The 21,532-nt window shown below is 41.8% G+C and overlaps 1 protein-coding gene across 16 annotated transcripts in view; it reads left to right on the forward strand.

Moving 5' to 3' along the window:
- Positions 1-3,185: 3,185 nt before the first annotated feature.
- The window catches only part of caska (calcium/calmodulin-dependent serine protein kinase a), a 167,091-nt gene continuing 148,744 nt past the window's right edge, over positions 3,186-21,532 (forward strand). For 7 of the 16 annotated variants that reach the window (XM_005745515.1, XM_005745516.1, XM_005745519.1 and 4 more), the window contains exon 1: positions 3,186-4,135. In XM_005745515.1, coding sequence (XP_005745572.1) covers positions 4,077-4,135 — 59 coding nt within the window. In that variant the 5' untranslated portion in view covers positions 3,186-4,076. The remainder of the gene's footprint in view (positions 4,136-21,532) is intronic. The other 9 variants (XM_005745518.1, XM_013913946.1, XM_005745523.1 and 6 more) reach the window with 2 other exon arrangements.

Consider the following 21,532-nt stretch of genomic DNA (forward strand, 5'->3'; position numbering starts at 1 on the left):
GACTTCCTTGCCTGCACACACAGTCTTGTGTGATCAGCAAGGGCACTTTTTGAAAAAATTATTTTTATTTTATTTATTTTTTGTCAAGACCCACACAGAAGATTTTAGTGCAACCTAAGCAACCATGCACCAAGGGAATAAAACAATACCTACAGTAATTGCTCTGGGGCTCATTTAATTACATCCAGTCCTTTTTGTTGAAAAACCATAAATAAAAGAACAAGCTCATCATCTTGGGTTTACTAACTCTGCTTAATTATTCACACGGCATTAATTAGGCAATCGGCTGGCAATGTATTTATCCCACCAGAGCCCCATGAAATATGAATAGACAGCGCTTGTCTGTATGTTGTGCCTACATGTCTACACTAGCTCGGTTTCAGGCTGTATTTTGGTGGTAGCTGATTAAAAAGCAGTTTAAGATTATGAGAACTGCCATGACAGAGGATAAAAGGGCAAACTGATATTTTATTTAAAGTGTGTCAAATTATGATTGTACACAGTGCTTGAAACTGTGTTTAGAGGTTGTTACTATATTAAGTTTCAGTCTTTCTGTTGTTACAGTATAATGTTGTGACACAGTTTTCACTATAAATTGCAACAGCTTCTCTCCATATAGAAATGAAGCAGCTGGAAATGTGTACTCATGAACTGTATCCTTGCATCACCATTAGCATTTTAGTAATAACGTTACCCCCTGTTATAGCAATCATGAGATAAGCATCTATGCGTTTCAGTTTTACAAAACAGATCTACTGTCATTGTGGATGTTAACACTAGTGGTTGAACTAGGTGTTTTTATAAAAGGGACTGAAGTGAGACCATTAGTGATGTGCAGCCGGCAAACAAGCTAGTGTTTGATTTGTTTTTTGTTTTGTTTTTTTGCTTGGCTGGTAGACCAAGTAGTCAGTTCTTTTGATTACTAACTCTTATCATTTGCTTATGCAGGCCATGTAGAAGAACACGGCCTGCATAATGGTAAATTTAGCATTGTTGAAGATTGCAGAATGTTACTTAAGCTTTTAAGATAATGACTATTTAAATATGTGGATGCATTCATTAAAATGACAGACACTTAATAGACCATTGGCTATGAGGGTTGGCCAAACTCATATATTGAGACTTTAAAGTGGATTCCCGCTATGAGGGGTTATGACTGTCCTGCTATCAGGCCATAATGATAATAATAATAATGACAGAAAAGTGCATTTATGCAGACTTTGTCTAATAAGGGAATTACTCACAGTTTATAGATCTGTGATTGGGCTGCAGGGTACGATTTGAACCTTTTAAAAAACAAAGCAAAATAAAAACAGTAAATAGACAGATGGACTGACCAACCTAGAAGTGATAAGAAAAATAATGAGGTTTGCATGAAATCAGTGGAATGTGGCTTGTGGATTTTTACAAAACAAGTTTATTTTATTTTATTTTTAATAAAGTCTTTTGTTGATCTTTTTACAAAATGGGTGACTTTATTACTGAATAATTACCTCAGAAAGCATTTTCTTTATGTTCCTTTATTTTTATGTAAAAACATAAGTAAATAATTACACACACAATAATAAAAAATACAATTCTGTGTCATCAGGTTACATTACATCATTTTCATATCATTTTGCACCCCTGTGAAATCACACATAGACATGATAACATGTGAAGGAAAATTCACAAAGACAAGACAAGACCTTTATTAGCAGAGCAGGAATTCAAAACAACACACACTGACCAAAGTGCTAAGAAGCAGCTGGCTTCTTTTGATACTCTACCTGCCTCATGTGAGTATCTGGAATGACCCAAGTCTGAAGGCTAACGAAGCCAAATGAAAATCTAAATATATACATAAACCAACACCAAACCAAACTACAATAGAAAGAATGAATTTTCGCATATATACAGATCTCTGTGAATAATTAAATAACACATTTAATCAGTTGGATATTAGAAATGTTTTGTTTAAACTCCTCTAACCTGTTACTTTGGTTTGCCCCAGGGGCTCTTAAGCAAGTGATTGAACTTCTTTTACTCTTTTGCTCCACATCCTGCTGAAAACCAGGAAAAGGTGAGCACTGCTAACATCTATATTAGCACAGTTTTTTTAATAAACTATGAAATGCTAACTGAAGTTTAACAAGCCAAATAATTGTCGTGAGCAGTCCTGATTAAGGTTTTCTTTTCAACGCAGGAGGGCCAGCCACACTCTGTTTGTCCACCTTCCATAATCTGTCAGTGCAATAATGCTCAAAAGAATCAACTGAACTCAATAAAGAATTTCTCAAAAAATAAATGTGTCTGTGATTAGACTTTCTGTATCGATTGTCCATAAACTAGTAAAAAATAAAGGTAAATATAATGGAACCCCTGGTCTCATTAGATTTTGATTTCTGTAAATACTATCATGGCTGCCACAGTGAGACTTGGGTCACTTTATTCAGTTAAAAACCGTTTAAGCAAACCTATTTGAAAGCAGTCCCAGTCTGTGGTGGCCATACCTCTGACTACTGCTGAGCAGCAAGGTTAGATAAATGTCTCAGGACAAATGGGTTTGCATTTAGACCACCGTATTTTAAAGATACTCAATAGGGTGAGAATTCAAAGCTATTTTAACTTGGTGAGTCTCCAATAAGTGATTACTTGTACGATTCAAATTGGCACAAAAGCTTTGTCACATGTTCCCAGGACAATTTCTTTTTTGTCCAGGCAACAATTCAAAAATCTAAATATTCACTTACAATCTGCAAACTAAAGAGGCTGGATCCAGGAAACAAAGATTCATGATTTGACAGAGGATAATTCCTCAAATATGTGGGCTGTTCATACCTAGAGCCCATTGTAACTTCAGGGTCTTGTTTTGTACAGATCCATTCATTATGTAAAACAATTAGGCACAGGCTCAGCCCGGACAACTAGGGAAAAAAATTTGATTTTTTTTTTTTTTAGATGAAAATTTGTTTCAAAAATAGTTGCTGATTATTCTTTGACAAATTTAAGCTTTATGTACCTTTAATCATTAAAGAAAAAAGTTAGACGTGACTTCTTGAATACTCAACTTAAATAATATACTTCCTAACATTTGCGAACATTCTTCATTCATACTACTCGCTTCCGGGTGGGAACTCCATTGAAAAAGTCCAGAGGAAACTGCGGGTTTAGAGAAATCTTTACGGCGCCACCGGTCCGCCATATTGGCTCAATGCCTATTAACCTGACAGGGGAACCGTGAGGAAAGGCTTGGCGCCAAGATGGAGGATAAGGGAGCAGTTTCATAACTCCCGTGTAGGAGGAGCTTGGTTTTCTGGAAGCTCTGTAGAGCTGAGCGTCCGGGCCAAACGGGCGATAGTGGGAAGAAATAAAAGGTAAACCAGAGGCTGCAAAGTCTTGTCAAGCCGAGGTAAAAGACGAGGAGTGCGACGCGCGTGGTTTTGTACGCCAAGGACTTGAACCAGGTCGTCCGTTACACTACAAGAGGACTCTGTGTATATGCGCGCGCACACCCCCGAAAACACTGAAGAGTAAACCCGCAGCTGTTTGGGATGTGAAGATAACCGTAACCCACCTGGTTCAGCGCTGTAACCCGAACCTGATGCACAACACTGCCTTACCGGCTCGTTTCGCCCTCTGTCAGCACAACACTGAAAACGGTGACCATGTCTGCGTCGTTACGGGGATTGTCACGCTGGTGAAGTAGTTTACTATGTTGTTTGACAACCCTGTGAGGTTTGCTTTTTGAAACGGGGGGGCACGATACCGGGAAAGGCGGGGCAGAGCCCTGGAATACGCAGCTCTTCCCTGTGCCGGTTCACTCGCAGCGGGGGATTTTTATTTTTTGGGGGGAAGCGGGTACAGGGGGGTCGACGAAGGAGGCAACAACTGGGATTTGGAAACCTTTCTTTGCAACTCTTTCCCGACTTACCCTGCTGCTGGCGACACGAGCGGCGTTTTGTCAGTTATTCCTGACACTGTCGTCTGCCCGTAGCACTCCTTTTAGGAACATAAATTGAGGTTTGGGACGCATTTCTTTTTCTTTTGGTGGGGGGGTGGGGGGTGGATAATTTTTCCCCAACCGGGGTCGGACTATGGCGGACGACGACATTCTCTTTGAAGATGTGTACGAGCTCTGCGAGGTCATCGGCAAGTAAGTGTTGCTCTGCTGCTTTTTTTGTTGTTGTCATTTTGCAGTTTTTCTCGTTGGCTTTCCGATTGCCCCCCTCTGATGTTCCTGAAGATCTGGCACACGCGCTCCTGCACGCGCAGCCTGAAGCGTCCCCGTGCGCGCCCACAACAAGCGTGGCAATATTTGTGTAGGAACTAATGGCGAGTCCTTGGTCATCAGAAGTGAACGTAAACAGACCCTAATCCTACTTTTGCGCCCTATGTAGCACTATATCGTTCTACAGAGGCGCAAGCCTCCCCCGAAACAACTTATCACGGGAGATGTAATTGTCTCTTTATGATGCCACGAGCTCATAACACCAAGTTTTATCGCCCTTATTCCCAGATGAAGCTAAAGAGCCGTTGTGCCTGCGTGGGTTGTGTGTTACAGTTGCCCATACACGCACTACTTGGCTACGCGGCTGTGCTTTGACTTGGTGGCACTTGTCAACTTGCTGCAGAGATTAAAGGGCAGGGCACACACCATCCATGAGTCATGCTGTCCGCACATCTGGCGAGCGTTAGTGACCGAAGGTCTAATCCAGACTACTTGGGAGTAACATTCCCTGCACGGGTAAGATGATAGCAGTGCATGCATTTTGGGAATGTTTTTGCACAGAGAAGCTGTATTTCTAATTACCCTTCTGAGGAATGGGATCCAATATTTAAGAGCCGTTATGCTCACACTATATTAATAAAAACTGCGAGGCTTTTGTTGCATCTTCTGGGACTGTTACAGTCGCAGTATAAATGAGCAGTAAGACCACTTTAAACTCTCAAGATAATATCTTCGTTGTTAAATGTGGCTGGAATTTCACAAAGTTTGGTGTAATTACTTTTGTGTAATCCTGTTTGGCTGTAACAAAGCTGGGTATATCATTAACCGTTATCCCTGTAATTATAATCTGTTGCAAACTAAGCAGAATGTATTGATGGTATCAGTGTGTGAAGGCAGGTGTGGCTGTGAATGTTTCCATGCTGCTGTTGAAATTACTAATAACCAGCTCTACCCACCAAATAGATGGTCCGGTTCTTTCTTTTCCTCCTCCAATCTAACAATCTGGATTCTGTAGTCCTTAACCTTCATGGTCTTTCAGTTTCGCTTGTCTTAATGGCTGCAGCACTTAAAAGCATGCCTGGGGCTTCCCAACTTGTCATTGCAGCGCTTCATAAAGGAACTGAGGATGGTAAGAGAAGAGAAGCGGCTGCTTTGTTTTGTTGAGTAGTGGGAATCTGAGGGGAAAAACTGTTTCTGCTCTGAATAACTGAGTGTGTCATCCAAACGTCTGGTGCTGAATGAAGCACTTCATTGGGCGCACAAACAGAAGCTCCGTGTGAATCAGTTGCTTGGCAGGCCCAGGCAGACGTAGTCAGTCAGTCATGGCAGGGCTGACTGGTTATGGGACTTCTGCTGTGTCACAGAGATGGTTGGCTGTGTGACGGGGTGATAAGACCTGCAGCGCATGCACTACATGTTTAGGCAAGCCTGAAAACACAGAGTGTGTTCTCTTTATCCCCATACAGTCACAAGCAATTTCTCCCTCCCTCCCCCCCGAAAAAAAATCCTCCTGTTCTCATGTAAAAAATACAATCATTAAAAATCTTGAGCCAGGATCTGAGACAAGCGGCTTTGAGTCAGCCGCACATAGACACACTCGCCCCCAGTTTTGCAAAGCGCAGCCCTTCCTTAGTGTTTCGGACAGTCTGTGATTTACAGTTTGCATGAGGAGAGAGAGCGGCCCTTTTATCAGCCGACCTGCTGTTCTCCGTGTGGAGGGCTGCTGCAGCCACAGCTTCTTTTTAAGTCTCCACTGAAGCACCAATTGCGGCTTGTCATCCTGAAAGAGACGGGCTTGACCGGAGGAAAACCCAACCAGATGACGACACCGCAGTCAGCAAAGGCATGACTTTTAAAAAGCCTGACACCCTGGATGCTCGTGTGTGTGTGTGTGTGTGTTTTCGGTAGGGTTAGACCCACATACAATTCAGAATAGCCTAAAAATAGGCTATTCTGAATTGTGCTCAGATAACACTGTGTGTGTCCCAGATCGTGTGCTTTGTTAGGTTTAGGGATGGTCTGGAAAACGTGCATTGTTTGAAGAAAATTTTGTACCACGATTGTATTTCATTTTTTTTTTTTTTCTTAAGCATGCTGACCTCGGACAAAAGCCTGTCACCCACGCGTGCGTGAGTGCATTGTGTGTACATCTGTCTTGTTGCTGTCACATTGATCCCGCCTTCTGTGCTACTGCATTCTGAGGCATAAAAACAAAAGGATGGGGCAAAGGAGGGAGTAAATAGAGTTGTTTGGGGCTGGAAGACGAGAAGGAGCAGAGGAAATTTGGGTTGGAAGATGAGAAAAGAGAGGCTGCGTTGGGGATGGGATGAGTGAGGGAGCAGGCGAGGGCAGGGGCACAGTAGACGGAGGCAGTCCATTAGTTTGAGTCACACATTAAGAGACATCCTGTGCCTTCGGGCCGTGCTCTTTCCGAGTTCATCCTTGGAAGAAGTTGTCCGTGTGTGCCTGTGTTTCTCATGGCAGGGGGCATAACACAGCAGTGTGCATAAAACAATGGACTCCAAAGAAGAGGCTGTTTACCATTGTTTTGTTTTTTTAAATCCTTGCAGCTCTAAACTGTACTGCAGTTAATGCTTGATGACAACAGAAACATGCTAATTTCAATGCATCCAGCCTATGATGTCATGCTGTAGCTGCACGGTGTGGTCTGCGCTGTATTAACAGCACCGATGCCACAGTCACAGGCCATTGAGAGTTTATGCAGCGAACCATAGGGTGTGTGTGCTCTGACATCTCCTCTGTTAATGAAGCCCGAAACAGGAGCTAATATTACCCAGCTGAATTGATCAATGGGCTTCCTGTCCTGAATATTTGGCCTTGCTGTGGATTCAACAGTGGATATTGTTCTAGAACATACATCACCGTGGAGCCGATCCGCTCCACTGTGAATAAAACAAATTACCCTCCATTTGCATACCTCATAGCCTAGGAGGACACTCGGGGGTGCTGTACAAAGCCTGAATGTCATTATAACTCTCAGCCCAAGGAGGTGTGTGTTAAAGTTTGTGTGTGTTTGGTGCCTGTTGTCAATTCTTGCAGTCGTGTGGTCTTATGTGTCCTTTTTCTAAAAAGAGGTGACAGGGAGTTTTAGCCCGAAGGCCTGGCTCCATCTCCTGTGCATGTGTGCCATTCACCTCATGGAGTGAAGTGCCACTGCTCTGTAACCCACAGGGAATGAAATACCTGCTAGTTCACTGTTTTACTGAAGACCTTTTCTGCTTCATGTGGAAGGAATTATGGTAATAACAAGGAGGTCTGGTAAGTCTCCCTTGTCCTTGCACTTTCCTCCAACTAACCAGATTACTTAATTACATATTTTAGAGGCTGTGTTTTGTGGATTTTCCCCCCCACATTACCCGTGTTAATTAAGCATCTGCAATGCTGACCTAGATCAGGACAGACCCATTCCCTACAGGAGTTGAGTTGTTCGCGGCCTTGTGGTTGGTTTTATTAAGTGGTTACAATTGTGGCTAGCTTCTGCTAGCTAATGTTGAGAATGACCGGTGGGCAGTATTAGTGTGGATCAATGAATTGGCCAGAAGGGTATGACAAAGAAACAAACACAGTCATGGCACTGCAAGGCCCATGGGCTATGAGTCAGTAGGTCAAACGCTGCTTTGTTTACATTGTCAGAAAAATTGCATTTCAAAAGGCATCCTTCTAATAATGGGAATTAATGGCACTTGGGTTCACAGTTCAAAGATTATTCCCCCAAAGTTAAAAAAAAAAAAAAAAAAAAAATTGCTTGTATTACTGTTGACATGCTTCTCAACACAACAGCTATTTGCTATGTGTCACTTCATTGAGTTTAAGTTATTGAGTGAGACATTAAGACCTGTGTTTGAAGCATATTAATAGAATAATTTGACAAAAACTGAGCTGCTGTGCAGTGCAGGCAATCCAAGGAGTTTACGGCCAAGCTTTCGCAGATGAAATTCTAGCGTGTAATTCTTTTAGTTGGCTTTAATTAGAAGGATTCAAGTTGCATAGTCCAGAGAGAAATGGGTGATGCCACAGTTGCTTTTCCCCCCCACAGGGTGTTTGCTGTGACTGTTCTTTAGCACCTTTTCCATAAATCCATTTTAATTGGGAGACAACAAAAGGTAGCGAATAACATCAAATTACCAAAAAAGGTCATTTTGACAATTTTTAAATAATGTGTCAACAGTAATGGTTGTGACTGAATTGGGACCATGGCCTTGTGGGAATACATTCATAGTGTTGTCTCCAGGGCCCATGCCTGCTGCACTGTTTGTGTGTATATGCAGGCAGCTTGTATTATGTGATCTTTGCCTCTCTGTCGGGTTTTGGAGGGAAATATCTGCTGAAAGTCTGGTTCCCGCATGCACAATTAAACATAGATGATTTAACAGAGATCTTGCTCTGAACCACTAAAACATTTATCTGTCTTCATCAAGCTGGGGAAAACACCCTTAGCAGATCCTAGCAGCTCTACATGTGCAGCCCTATGTAAATAAAACTACATTTGCTATCTTGTTGAAACTAGGGCTGCCACAAACGATTATTTTGATAGTCGACTAGTCACAAACGATTATTTTGATAGTCGACTAGTCACCGATTATTTTTGCGATTAGTCGACTAATCAGATCATCATCCATTGGACGTACAGCGTACAGCTTATTGCACCAGCAGCATCTGGTCTTATATAACTATCATTAGCTTACAGCTTGAAGTGTTTGTGCTAACTAAAAATAAAGACATGACGGTAGTTTATTAATTTTTAATGAAATTTGCAGATTGTTTCGGTGAAGTTTAATAAACTCCTTGCTTTCTAAAATATAACAGGACACCGGAGTATATTCTCCAGCGTCTCACACTTCTGATAATCAGCTGTCTGCATGACAGTTTTAGCTGTGCAAAAACTATAACTTTAATCTCAGCCAAACCGATTTACTCAGGAACAAATAAAATACTAAAGAAAGCCAAACAATAACATTTTTAAGTTATCTAAGTGACTTATATATATGTTTAACCTGACTAGCAAAAGACGGCGGTGGGTTTGAAAACGATTTGCCGGGAGTCCGGTGTTCTCACGGCTCTAGTTAGCCTTGCCCCCGCCTAGCTAACGAGCTAGTGGGTAACAGACGTCTCCGAAAACGTCGGAGCGCTTTTGAAAATATGTGGTGTCTTGATAAACTGAGCAGATATTTGAGGTTTACACAGCTACATTCTCGCCTGAAAATATGTTAAACGTTTATTTTGTGACCCAGAAAGAATAATAAGAGTAAAGTTAAAACTAACTAGCTGCCGCCATTGTTGACAACTGCGCTGGGCTGCGCTATGAATTCTGGGACACAGCTTCTTCTTCTTCGGGGTTTTACGGCAGCTGGCATCCTTGTACATGCAGTGCTGCCATCTTCTGTTTCAGTCCGTTATTACACTCTTAAATCCTACAACTCATTCCTGCGTCCTTTGTGATCTTATAAAGCATCAAACGATGCGTCGACTATTAAATTAGTCGTCGACGATTTTAATAGTCGACATAATCGTGACTAGTCGACTAATCGTGGCAGCCCTAGTTGAAACCACCCTCACAAGAACAAGGTTTCTTGATGTCACACAATGGCTGCCTCCTGGAGAATGCCTAGTTTGTGGTCACAGGTATGGCTTTCACACTGAGATGTAGAATTTCTTCGAGTGGTATTCCTCTGTTTGAGAGGAAAGGAAACACTGATGGGGGGTGAACAACATTTGATGAATATTTGAAATGCCCTCAGCCTAATGACCTGAATCTTAAGACACCAAGTACCACCAATAGCTGCCCACTTTAAAGTGGATTGGATAGATTCTTATCTGTTGCCCCACTCTGAAAAGATAAATGGATCTTGCATATTTCAGTGTTGCATTCCAGGCTTGTGTTTCTAAAAAATAAATAAATAAAAATGCTTTTTTAGGGTAGACACAACCTAAACTAAACACTCAGTCTGACAGGCATGGATGGAGTCACAGGTTCATTTTAGGTTAAATACAGATGTTTTTTCACATCACTGGGGTGTCATGTATGCATAGCAGTACTTTAGTGCAGCATAAATGAAGCTGTTTTCTAGGGACCTCTTTGTACTTCTTGTTTCCAGATGTTTGCATAGTGGGAAGAAAAAAAAAAAGTGCCACCTGACCTTTTTACTAATAGAGCAATCAGTCATGTTCTTGAGATGACACGAAAGAGAGGCCTGTTTTTATGTGGTCACTTTCACTGTTGTCAGATTGCAGGAGTATTTCACTTTCCTTAGCAGTTGCTTTTAGGACTAAAACATTCATACAGGCTCATCCTCCTGCCGTGCCTTGAAATTTGGATTGAAGATCTCAAATGTTTCTGTAACTCTTGGCTCCTGGCTCACTTTACAAGTGACAGCGATCTCTCATGGTAGCATGTTCTGCCTGGAAATGGTCTAAAATGGGAATTTAAACTTGCTGTCAACAGTTATTTAATTTGCTTGGCTTCAAAACATTGGATAATTTCCTTAGTAGAAAGACGTGTGTTTATCATCACAGACACTGGTATTCAAGAAGGAGGATGATCATTTTCAGTGCAGTAAGTGCCTAGATTTTGCACACATTACTAAGGTAAACTCCTTTTCTTGGTTTCCATATTTCCTAGTTTGTGTCTTTTCTTCATTCTGGAAGGATCAGCTGTCTTAGGGTGTATCACTATAACCCCAATACCAAAAAACCTGGGACATTGTGCGTTCTGTTTTTAATTTACATTTTTCAAAATGTAATATAGAAAACATCAAATGTTTGAACTGATGAAAATGTACAATTCGAAATTGATGGCAGCAACATGTCTCAAAGTTGTGAACAGTTTTACACTTTGCCTCGGTTCCAGTCTTTTGTTACTCCTGTCCCAACTTTTGAGATGTTGCTGTCATCAGATTCAAAGCAAACTAATATTTATCATGTAATAGTAACCATTGGATTTGATATGTTTTCTGTGTTTTATTGTGAATAACATAAGGGTTTTGAGATTTGCAGTTCTGTTTTTATTTACATTTTAAACGCTGTCCATTTATTGGACTTGGGGTTGTATATTCATAGGCTGTGTTCACACTCGTAAAAGAACGCGTTGAACAGCCTGTTTAAGTGCCAAAACATGCTGGTTTGAAAGAAGTATAGTTGGAGCCACCAAGTCAATAACCATTCACATAACAGACACTTTTACCTCCCGTGGGGAAAAATGAACTGTTCTTGCTGCAGTCAGCCAGCTTTTTCTCACAAAGAAGAAGTAGACCTTAATCTACCAGCCTCCAGTGATATAAAAATAATTTTACCTGGCAGAACACAGAAGTTGTTCATTTGCTGGTGCCTTGATTGGACAGTTATTTTGTGGTATTTTATAATGGGTGATTTTTGACCCCAAACGAATGCAATAAAATCTAAAAGTCCCACAAAGCAAACAAGCAACCCCCATTTTCTGATGGGTGAAAATGTCAACTTTTGGTTGTAGTCTGATGCTGAAAACAGCAATTTTTTAACATGCTTCCAGAAGCCAATAAACTGTCAAGTTAGAGCTCTTATTCATTAATGGGCAACGTTATCTCTCCCGCAAAAGAACTTTGAAAACAAGTTTGAGGCACAGAGGTACTTGCATAAACCTTTACTAAGAAAAGATGCACGTATCAGTATAAATGATATAATCCAATTCTGTATCCTATTTGAAAATAATGATACAATTTAAAGCATTGAGCAGTATTGGCCTAGAACTCCGTAGGAAATTGCTGGTAGCAAATTGTTTGACTTTTGGAGTGATGAGGATTGTTTTTACATATTGTGAAAGGGTTTAATTTTCTTGGTAAGCATGCCGACCTAATCAGCTCCAGTCTGGTAGGAGTATCCACAGAAAATCAAACAGTTATGTTTAGTTGAGAGAGGGCCCTCAGTGTTCAACCAGCTGTCTTGTCCCTCATACCTGCCCTGAGTCCCAGATGAAGGGCACTGAAGCATGGCAGGCAGTGCACACAGTCACATAAGACGTACCTACCAGTTAACATGTGCACTGTTTTGTATGTGTGAGCACATGTGCCTCCAAGTCAGGAGTTTGCGGTCACAGCAGGTTTCTGTTGGCTAACAAGGCTAAAGTGGCTTCATTAATGCATTATTAATGCAATATCATTCAGCTGACCCGCATGTCCGAATACCCTCCCACAGAGCTTTCATGTGTGTATAATTAGGTTTAACAGCAGGTTATAACACACAAAGGTTCATTTACAGAGGTGATGACATTCTTTGGAGTTACCAAAAGCTGCTGATGCAGTAAGTGATATTTCAGAGCTTTACCTTCACATCCTTTCTTTTGTTTCGGGTTTATTTTCGCTGCCCTCGTGTCAGTGTTGGGACCTCCTCAGTCTAAACCAGTTTCCATACCGTATGCCAAAGCACACACTGTCACCCGAGTTACAGCTGAGCCTGAAGGAAAATAAAACACCCACCTTGTAACACACAGGGAAAAGGCATTTCTGCTGTTTTTGTAGGAGTAGCAGAAAACGGTGTTCATTCTTTGAACCAGCACAGACTATCAGAAGCCACTGGCTCAAAAATGTGTTTACTGGTTTCTTGCAGCAGCCAAATGAGAGCTGTGCCTAAATCAGAAAAACTGCTGGGCTTTAATGTCTGACATGTGCTCTCAGTGACAGTTGGTCCTGTTTGTTCAGTGGAGGAGGAAGGAGGAAAAAAAATGTAGGAAGAGAGAGGTTAGACTTACACACTCGAAGCGGGAACCATCCTGTGCTAAAGATGGTTTGCAGATGTTGAGAGACTTTGCAGTGATTTCATCTGTGTTCACTTTCATCTCTTTCATATATGACACAAAAACACAAAATCTACCTGTTGCATAATTCAGGCTAAGATGTAGTGTTTTGCCACACAAAGAAAAATTGCACAAGCTGAGGACAGTTACAGAGGTCACAAATAACAGGTCTGCATTATGTGTTTACTTTCTGGGAGACATAACAAGAATCACAAGAACCTGGAATGTGTGCTGTGTCTGTGATATAATGAGAGCTGAGAGGTAGAGCTGTGCTGGTCACGATGTAAAGCTGTGCTGCTGCTGTGTTTAAGTACCTCATAGTGTCTTAGCATGCATATTAAAGGAGCTCAGAGTCATGTGATGTGCTCAAATATCGTGGTTCTGGTTAGGATTATAGCAAAACTAACCAAACTATTTTTGTCAAGGTTCAAGCATTAGGGGGATTACTTAAGGGGACAGTGTAGGGTGGTGGTGGGGGAGGGGGGGCTGCTTGGGAGAGATGATTGTGCAAAGGTTTTGGATTGTATTGGAGAGAATAGTAGATGCTAACATTTCCTGTGGAACTGAAGTGTATTTGTGGCAGGGGCTTCTTGTGCAAAGGCATATTGATGCTTTATTAAATAAATTCATGAATGATATGTGTACATCATGACAATAACAGAGTAATAATCAGCAACTCCCTCTCCACTCAGTTCATTATTCTGTTGATGGATTCCAACTCTGTCCTCTCATATTGTGAGAAGGACTGCAGACCTTGTGTTGCTCTGTAGCCTCAGTAAGCCAGTCCGTGCTCACTGCAGATTCTGCTTGGAGTGGTCTGTTTATTTCACAGTGGACTTGTAGAGAAGAACAAAACCTACACTCTATCTGCAGTCCACAGTTGGAGAGCTTTGTCCAAACATGGCTCAAAAGACTCTAGAGAGTAGCTGACATCAATGACCACTCAAAATAACATTGTAGATGAGCTAAATAAAACTTTGACAGTATTGCTGATAGATTAAAAAGTAAGATTTTTGTTTAAACCTCTTTATTTGTATCATCCACTAATATACTTCCAACTGTTTTATCAGCATTAAACAAAAATACAGACATGCTGAAAGACTAAGAAGGCTGCGGACATTTGGCCCTTTAGGACACATACTGTAATTTTACACTCTGTGTGATATCAGAATTTAACACCATCTTTAGATAAGTGGTCGTATGAATTTGCACTGAAAAAGAACTGGACCTAGAGTGGATCCCCGAGGCTTGCCAGGCTCAGTTGCAGCAAACTGCTGAAAACTTTGTCAAGTGCACAGCAATTTCTGTTAGATGGATAGAAGTCAAACTGTTTCCTGCCTTAAGGCTTTCTCTTCTTAGTGGCAGGCCCGTGGTTGATGGAGATGGACATGAAAGCCTGCTGATATACTGCTGTTATACATGAGGTTTCCCCCCCTGCTGTATTAAGCTAATGCTCTATAAGTGTTTCTATAGCGCTACATGACTAGAAACAAGAATTACTCATTAACTTTACGGTTAAATATCAGCCCACTTTGCTCCTTATGTGCTTTCTGTCTCTCAGATCCTTCTGTTCTTCACACTGTCTCTCTGATGGCTGTGTGCAAAATACAGGTTTATTTAATTAACCTCTATTTAGCGAGGCAGGTCTACTAAGAAGAAATTTATACTTTCAAGTCAGGTGGAGGTGGAAAACATTTGCATTTCTCTTCTTCAGTGAGCTGGTGCTGTGTTGATTCATTTAAATGTACTGTGTGTCTCAACACTTAACAGGATAGAAGTGGTGATTCATGTATCTGTCGTAAAGTGAAACAGAAAAAGCAGTTGCTAAATGGCTGAATTGTAAACAAAGAATTACAGGGCTGCACCTTAGTGTAGGAATGACCTTTGGCAACTGATAATTCATTCTTTGTTGGATCACTGTTGATCAAACAAACTCAGATCCACCTTTTATATGTGTTTGAGTTTCATTTAAGATGAATGTCCCAGGCGAGCATATATTGACATAAATTCAGTATTTTGACAAGGGTTGAGACAAAGTTTATCAATTAAATGTGTTTTCTTAATAAGCAGGAGAGTGGCCATGGATTTCTTTTTAAACCATTTGAATAGTCAATGTTTTAAAAAACAACAACAAACAAACAAAAAAAAAACTGGGAGAGTTTTTACCTTCACAGGTGGGATGTAACACTTCCACCAGAAGGTGGTGATTAGTGTACCTACAAAGCCCCAATCAACAATAAGAAAAGAAAGTGAATTTGCTCTCGCTACCAGGCCTCGGGAAAGCTCACGTACGCACAGGAAAAACATGGAAGACCAAATACTGCTGCAAAAGTTTAGAAATTCATTCAGAAAATTACTCAACGTTCAAAGCACCTGGTAAAGCTAGCTCATTGCAGGTCTGCCACTATTATGTGTAGTCAGATCCTGGAGTCTGTTAGTCTGACACTTAATTCTTTACAAACCTATAAAGACTTCTAGGCTCTAACAAGTTACTACTCCATTAAAACTGTTAATTGGACAAACACACACAGAGCTACCTTGCTTTGCTGCCCTGGGGGATGAGTATGAATTTGTGTCTAAGATCTACATAGCCGTTAGTTAAAACATTAGCATTTACCATTCAGATCAACCGATTTTCACTTCATATTTGATTTAGTGATGGGCCTTGTCACATGAAGCTGGTTGTGTTTACTTTAGTGCATCCAGTTGTTCCAGCATCTGGCTTAAATGCCAATTTAATTTGTTTACACTGTAGCCGATTCATACCTGACTACACACGCGCGCACACACACACACACACACACACGCCTGTATAGCTACAAGCTGTGTTTGTGTTGTATGTGCAGCATGTTCACATGCCTGTGCTCTGTGGCTGCATGTGCAGTCTGATACATTCTGATAGTGGCCCCAGTGTAAATGAGAATAGATGAGCTCCATTTATTTCATTCAATTAGTCTGTGTTGTTTCTGTGTTTAACATGCTTTTGTCTGAATGGTAATAACGGGCACCTGAGAGAGGAAGTGCTTGTGTGGTTGGAAGAATGAGAAACCCTGATCACACTCTTGCCACCCTGCCACCCAAACAATGGTGGATATTGATTAGATGAACATTGAAGATGAAAGTTGACTTGAAATGCACAGACAAAAAGGAGGCAGGATACTTTGCCAGAACTGCTTGTCAGACGGTACCTTTAAAACCACCCTGCTCTCACATATATTTCCATATCAGATCAGAGGAGAATTGGGGGTCTATTCAACCACACATCCACGCCGACCTCGTATTGTGTTAACCAGATATGAAGAGTAGACTGCTTAAAACCAAAGAACATAAATATTCAAGAACTCCTGCTCTTTGGACTTTTGTTCTATTTCTACTTCATAGAGGAAGTTTATAATGACTGGGTTCTGTTTAACCACATCCCCAAAACGTGCATTTTATAGGGTAAATTGTTTTCTTCTACAAAATGTCATTATGCTTTTAACAGAAAGGGTCAATACACTTGATAGTATCAAGGATGTTATGGATGTATGGATGAATGTCATTCTGCATTAGGGATGTGTTACTTTGATTTCACATATTAAAACAAATACAACTTTTTATAAATACATACGTTTCTGTTTTGATTTCTCTGTTCTTCTAATGGTTGTTTTATTTATCATTTAACAAAAGGTGCCATCAAAGAAACTATGTATAAATCTATAATGATTACCTCCTCGCCATGCTGTTGAGTACGGTTTTCGTGAATCACCTTGAATTCCAATACTTGGAAATGCCTTTTATATATGCACGTTCATAAACACTAATTTTCCCACTGGACATCACCCTGTACCCGTTGACCTGTTGTAGCCCATGGCTGTGGTGTAGTTTAAAGTTAAGTTTAAATATTTATAATGGTGGAGGATGAGATGCAGTTTATGGTACACGTGGTTGTCAGGCACAGGTAATGAATATTACATCTTTAGATTTCAGCGTGTGTCTGTTTTATTCAGCTGGCTGTATATTGGGAAGATGTTTAGCAGTCAGCCGCTGAATGTGGCTGCACCCACAGAAATCGGAAGAAAATGAAAAGAAACAAGATGGATGAGAAAGAGATGAAGGTAAAGTGATAATGTAGAGGTTAGGAGGCTTTTAATATTTGGAGGAGCAGCAATGTGGAGGGTCTTAACGGGCTGCAGCCACATTTAGCATGGGGTGTTATGGCTGTGTTGACATATTGTCTGACAGATGGGTGACACATGCTCAGTGTCCCAGCCCCATTGTAACTACAAGGGGGACTTGGTATCAGAGGCACAGAGCAAGACTTGCTGAAGGGAGCCTGGTGGAAAACCACATTGTCTTACTTCAAGCTGCCACAATCTCACAGTACAGTGCACAATTAGCACCTTAGTTACCCCTTTATCTGGCTTCCTGTTCAGTGTCTCTGCTCACAGGTAAAATGCCACTTCAAAATCAGTAAATCCTCAAAAGCCAACAAGTGTGCACTGGCAGCATGTTTCCTGTTTTCTGTCTTTGTGCTTTATACGTAAAAATCGCTGAACCACAAAATAATACTACTCTGGAAAGTCCAAACTCTGGTGTCATATTTGCATCAGTCTCGTCTGTCTCCTTTCAAGATGGTCAGCCTCGAGTTTGAGTAGTAGGTGGCATGATTCGGCTGTCCCACTCAGGATGATAAATGGATTATCAGGAAGCTCTATTCTCTTCCTACCTAAAAGCCACGTGATGTGTACTGAACCACACGTACACCAGCACTCCACGCACCGTGGGCTCTCTGACTCTTTTGTGTCACTCCCACTGCTGCCCTTGTGTGGTGTCTCAGCTCTTATTTGTTCCCTTTTTCTCTGTCTGTCAGTAGCTTAAATGGAGCTGTCATTACTCATCCCTTCCATACAAGTGCTCATATAACTCCTTGGAAAGGTGGAAAAGAACGGCACCACTGTCATTTTTTTTGGCCTTCTCTGCCCTACCATCTGGAGCATGATGGGTATGCCCTGTGAGCGGGTGCGGTGAGGAAATATGCTCCAAAATATCTCTCATCTAAATCTGTCAGCTAAAGGCGCACATGCACAGCAGCATGAATGTGACAAACACTCAGTGACCGTGTTCACCTTCTCCAGGACTAGTGTGTTAAATCACTGCTTATTTGTTTATTTTGTCCATCCATTATGGATGCGTTTGTGCTTACAGGCCGATCGTGGCTCAAGAGTTGGGAGTTCGTCTTGTAATCGGTAGGTTGCCGGTTCGAGCCCCGGCTTGGACAGTCTCGGTCATTGTGTCCTTGGGTAAGACACTTCACCCGTTGCCTACTGGTGGTGGTCAGAGGGCCCGGTGGCGCCAGTGTCCGGCAGCCTCTCCTCTGTCAGTGCACCCCAGGGTCGCTGTGGCTATAATGTAGCTTGCCATCACCAGAGTGTGAATGGGTGGATGACTGGATGTGTGGTGGGGTCCTCGCTTTGGGGTCCTCAGGGACTAGTAAAGCGCTATACAAATACAGTCCATTTACCATTACAGAGGAAATGGACTGCTAGAGATTCTCATTCACACACATTCTCAAATATTTGCCCTCTCTTCCGGCCTCTGACTATACCTCCTAGTTGTTTGCTGCTGGGGCTGGTTGAGCGGGAGTGATGAGAAACTCAGTTGAGATCAGGTGAACTCTGGAAGAATGAGTCATTGATGGGAGGAGGAGTGGGGAGGAGGATGCCTGCGTGAGGCATGATTACACCAGCTTGTTCTCTGGTCGAGGACAGCAGTGTTGCAGCTGCCTTTAAATCACCTGCTGAGATGAGAGAGGGAGTGTTAGCTGGTGTTATCATCATGGATTTTAAGGAATACTGCCATTATAACTATAAGATTAAGATTATGAAACAATACAGTTGCTATAATATAAATCTAATCAGTGGTGTAAAGTTTAATTGGGCCATACCTTGGCACCATGGGACAGGGTGAGCATGCAAACGCTGCTCAGCCAGAGTTCAAACCAAGAAACTTCTTGCTCTAATACTTCTTTCTAGTCCACAGAGTTCGTGTGAAGGATGCATATGCATGTTTTTTTTGTTTTGTTTTTTCCCCCCCATTTATTTAACAGGTTACACTGAAGTAGTGGGTAGTAATTGAAAGGCAGGGGGGTGCAACCGGAAAGCTGAAGCCCCTTTTCCATTAGTACCTACTCGGATCAACTCGTCTTGGTTTGCCAAGGTTTTCAGAGTTTTCCATTAGGTCATAGAACCTTGTATCAGATACAGTCTTAGTACCTGCTTGCCCGGGGTTCCGAGCAATCTGAGTAGGTACTCATATGTGACAGCATCAGACTGCATGCCACCGATTGGCTGGTCAGTAGCATCACTCAGTAAGTCATGAGAACGTCTCATTTATGAATTAGGAATATTTTTTTTTTAAATTACGCCTTTTTTTTTTTTTAAACCCGGCAACGTGGGAACTGGCTTAAAAAAAACCCTATGCTGTATTCCCTGAGTCTGACAAAAAGCCACAGACCGAGCAGCTGGAGCAATCATGCTTCGACGTCCACCTTTTCTGTAGTGTTCGTGTCGCATATTAATTACATCGTGGGATGTTCGGACGTGTTCCTATGATGACAACCATGGACGTCAGGTTGTACCGGAGGAAAACCATTCGATCCAAGTCGTGGCGAGGCGATCCGAGTAGGTTATAATGGAAAAGGGGCTTTAATGACCAAATCCACCTATTTCTATTTGTGTTTATGGGCCCCAAACCTTCTTAAAAGGAAGCTTTTTTTCAAACATAAGTACATCAGTCCATAAAAAAATGCCATTTTTAAATAGACAGAAGCTTCTTCATTCACACCTCTGGCAGAGCAGTTCATCTGCCAATAAGGTAGTTGGTAGGTCAATCCCTGGCTGCTCCAGCCAAAGTGTCCTTGGGCAAGATACTGAACCCTGAGTTGCTCCTGATGCGTTCATCAGTGTGAATGTATGGAGCACATAGAAAGAAGTGCTTGTATGAATGTAAATGGTCTGATTCTTATATAGCGCTTTTTTTTACTCTCCCAGAGCACTCAAAGCGCTCTATACAACATGCCACATTCACCCAATCACACCCATTTACACAAGCACTTTCTTCTAAGCTAAGCTTCAGTGCTTCCTACCTAACATTCATACTCTGATGCATGCATCGAAGAGCAACTTGGGGTTAGTATCTTGCCCAAGGATACTTGGCATGCAGACTAGTGCTCGAGTAGAGTAGAACAGTGCTATATAACAACCAGGCCATCTACCATTTACCACATACAGCTGTCCAGCACTGGATTAAGGGAGTTTGTGTCCAATTGTGTGTCACATCCACATTAGCTGCCAGCTGTGCAGATGTGAGAAGGGACCCAAGATTTCGACCCCCTTCAGTGCTTCTTTCTTCCTCGACAACAACAGTTTTAGCAAACTTTAATGTGAACAGCTGAACACTACAGTACAAAAAACTTCCAGGAAACAGCAGGCCAAGCTAAGCACTAATACTGGCTCTTGCTGTGCTTAGTGCAACTTTACAGAGGGAACTGACTGCTGTGTTTTAGTCAAAACAAGAAACAAAAACCACAAAAAGCTGAAATGCTGCTGTTGAATGAAGTCTTCAGATCCATTTCCCAGCTCCAACGTGTTCTCAGTTTTGCATCTCTGGTCTGAAACTACCCATAGAAAAACTGAGCCTGCAATTCAGAAATTGTTTTATTTTCCTTCCACCAAGTGGATGCAGCTGGAACTGCTATTTATAGACAATGTGCAATGAATGACTGCACACATGTGGTAGGCTGCTTCATTTTGTTGCCTCTTCCCAACATGTGCAACAACAGAAAAAGTGATGGATTTAGCTATACTGGGAGAGTGCCTGCTCATAGACTGTGTAACCCAGGAGCTAACATTTCCAGATGTTCCCTGCAGACGTCACATGCAGGCAGTTGGAGAATTACTGTGATGAAGGGAGGACAGAGCTAAGGATACACTCAGCTTTCTGAGAACCGCTCATCTAAGCATGAGTGAGTGACTGAAGTGATTTGTCATGGGAAATGGCAGAAAAAACTAAAATGCAAATATCTCCAGCTGTCTTTGTGAGAAGCAGTTTAAGATTTGGACCATTAAATTATGGAACTATATAAAAGTTCGTGCTCACACTGGTGCTGCCAATATATAATCTGGTATTACCTGTGTTGGTAAGCTAATATTAACTGCTTGCAAATTTAAATTAGGCACAATGGGCACTGCTCTCCCCCCCCATGGATTTCCTGAAAAGCTCTGAACTCACCTCTGCCAAAGCATCTGACCAAGCGGTGCTCCTGGCTTGTTGTGCGAGTGTGTTCCTGGCACATGCTCAGCTGGTGTCAGGTAAACATACTGAGGACTGGCATTTGAACTGAGAGGAGCACATGCTGTTTAAACACTTTGCTTCTTCACAAGCCCTCTGTTTGGTAAACAAACATCGCACATTCCTGAGTCCGCTGTCACACACATGCACATGCATACACATATACACACACACACACACACACACACACACACACACACACACAC

Source organism: Pundamilia nyererei, unplaced genomic scaffold (assembly GCF_000239375.1).
Source record: "Pundamilia nyererei isolate P.nyererei 1_Seehausen unplaced genomic scaffold, PunNye1.0 scaffold00160, whole genome shotgun sequence".
Classification (NCBI taxonomy): Eukaryota; Metazoa; Chordata; class Actinopteri; order Cichliformes; family Cichlidae; genus Pundamilia; species Pundamilia nyererei.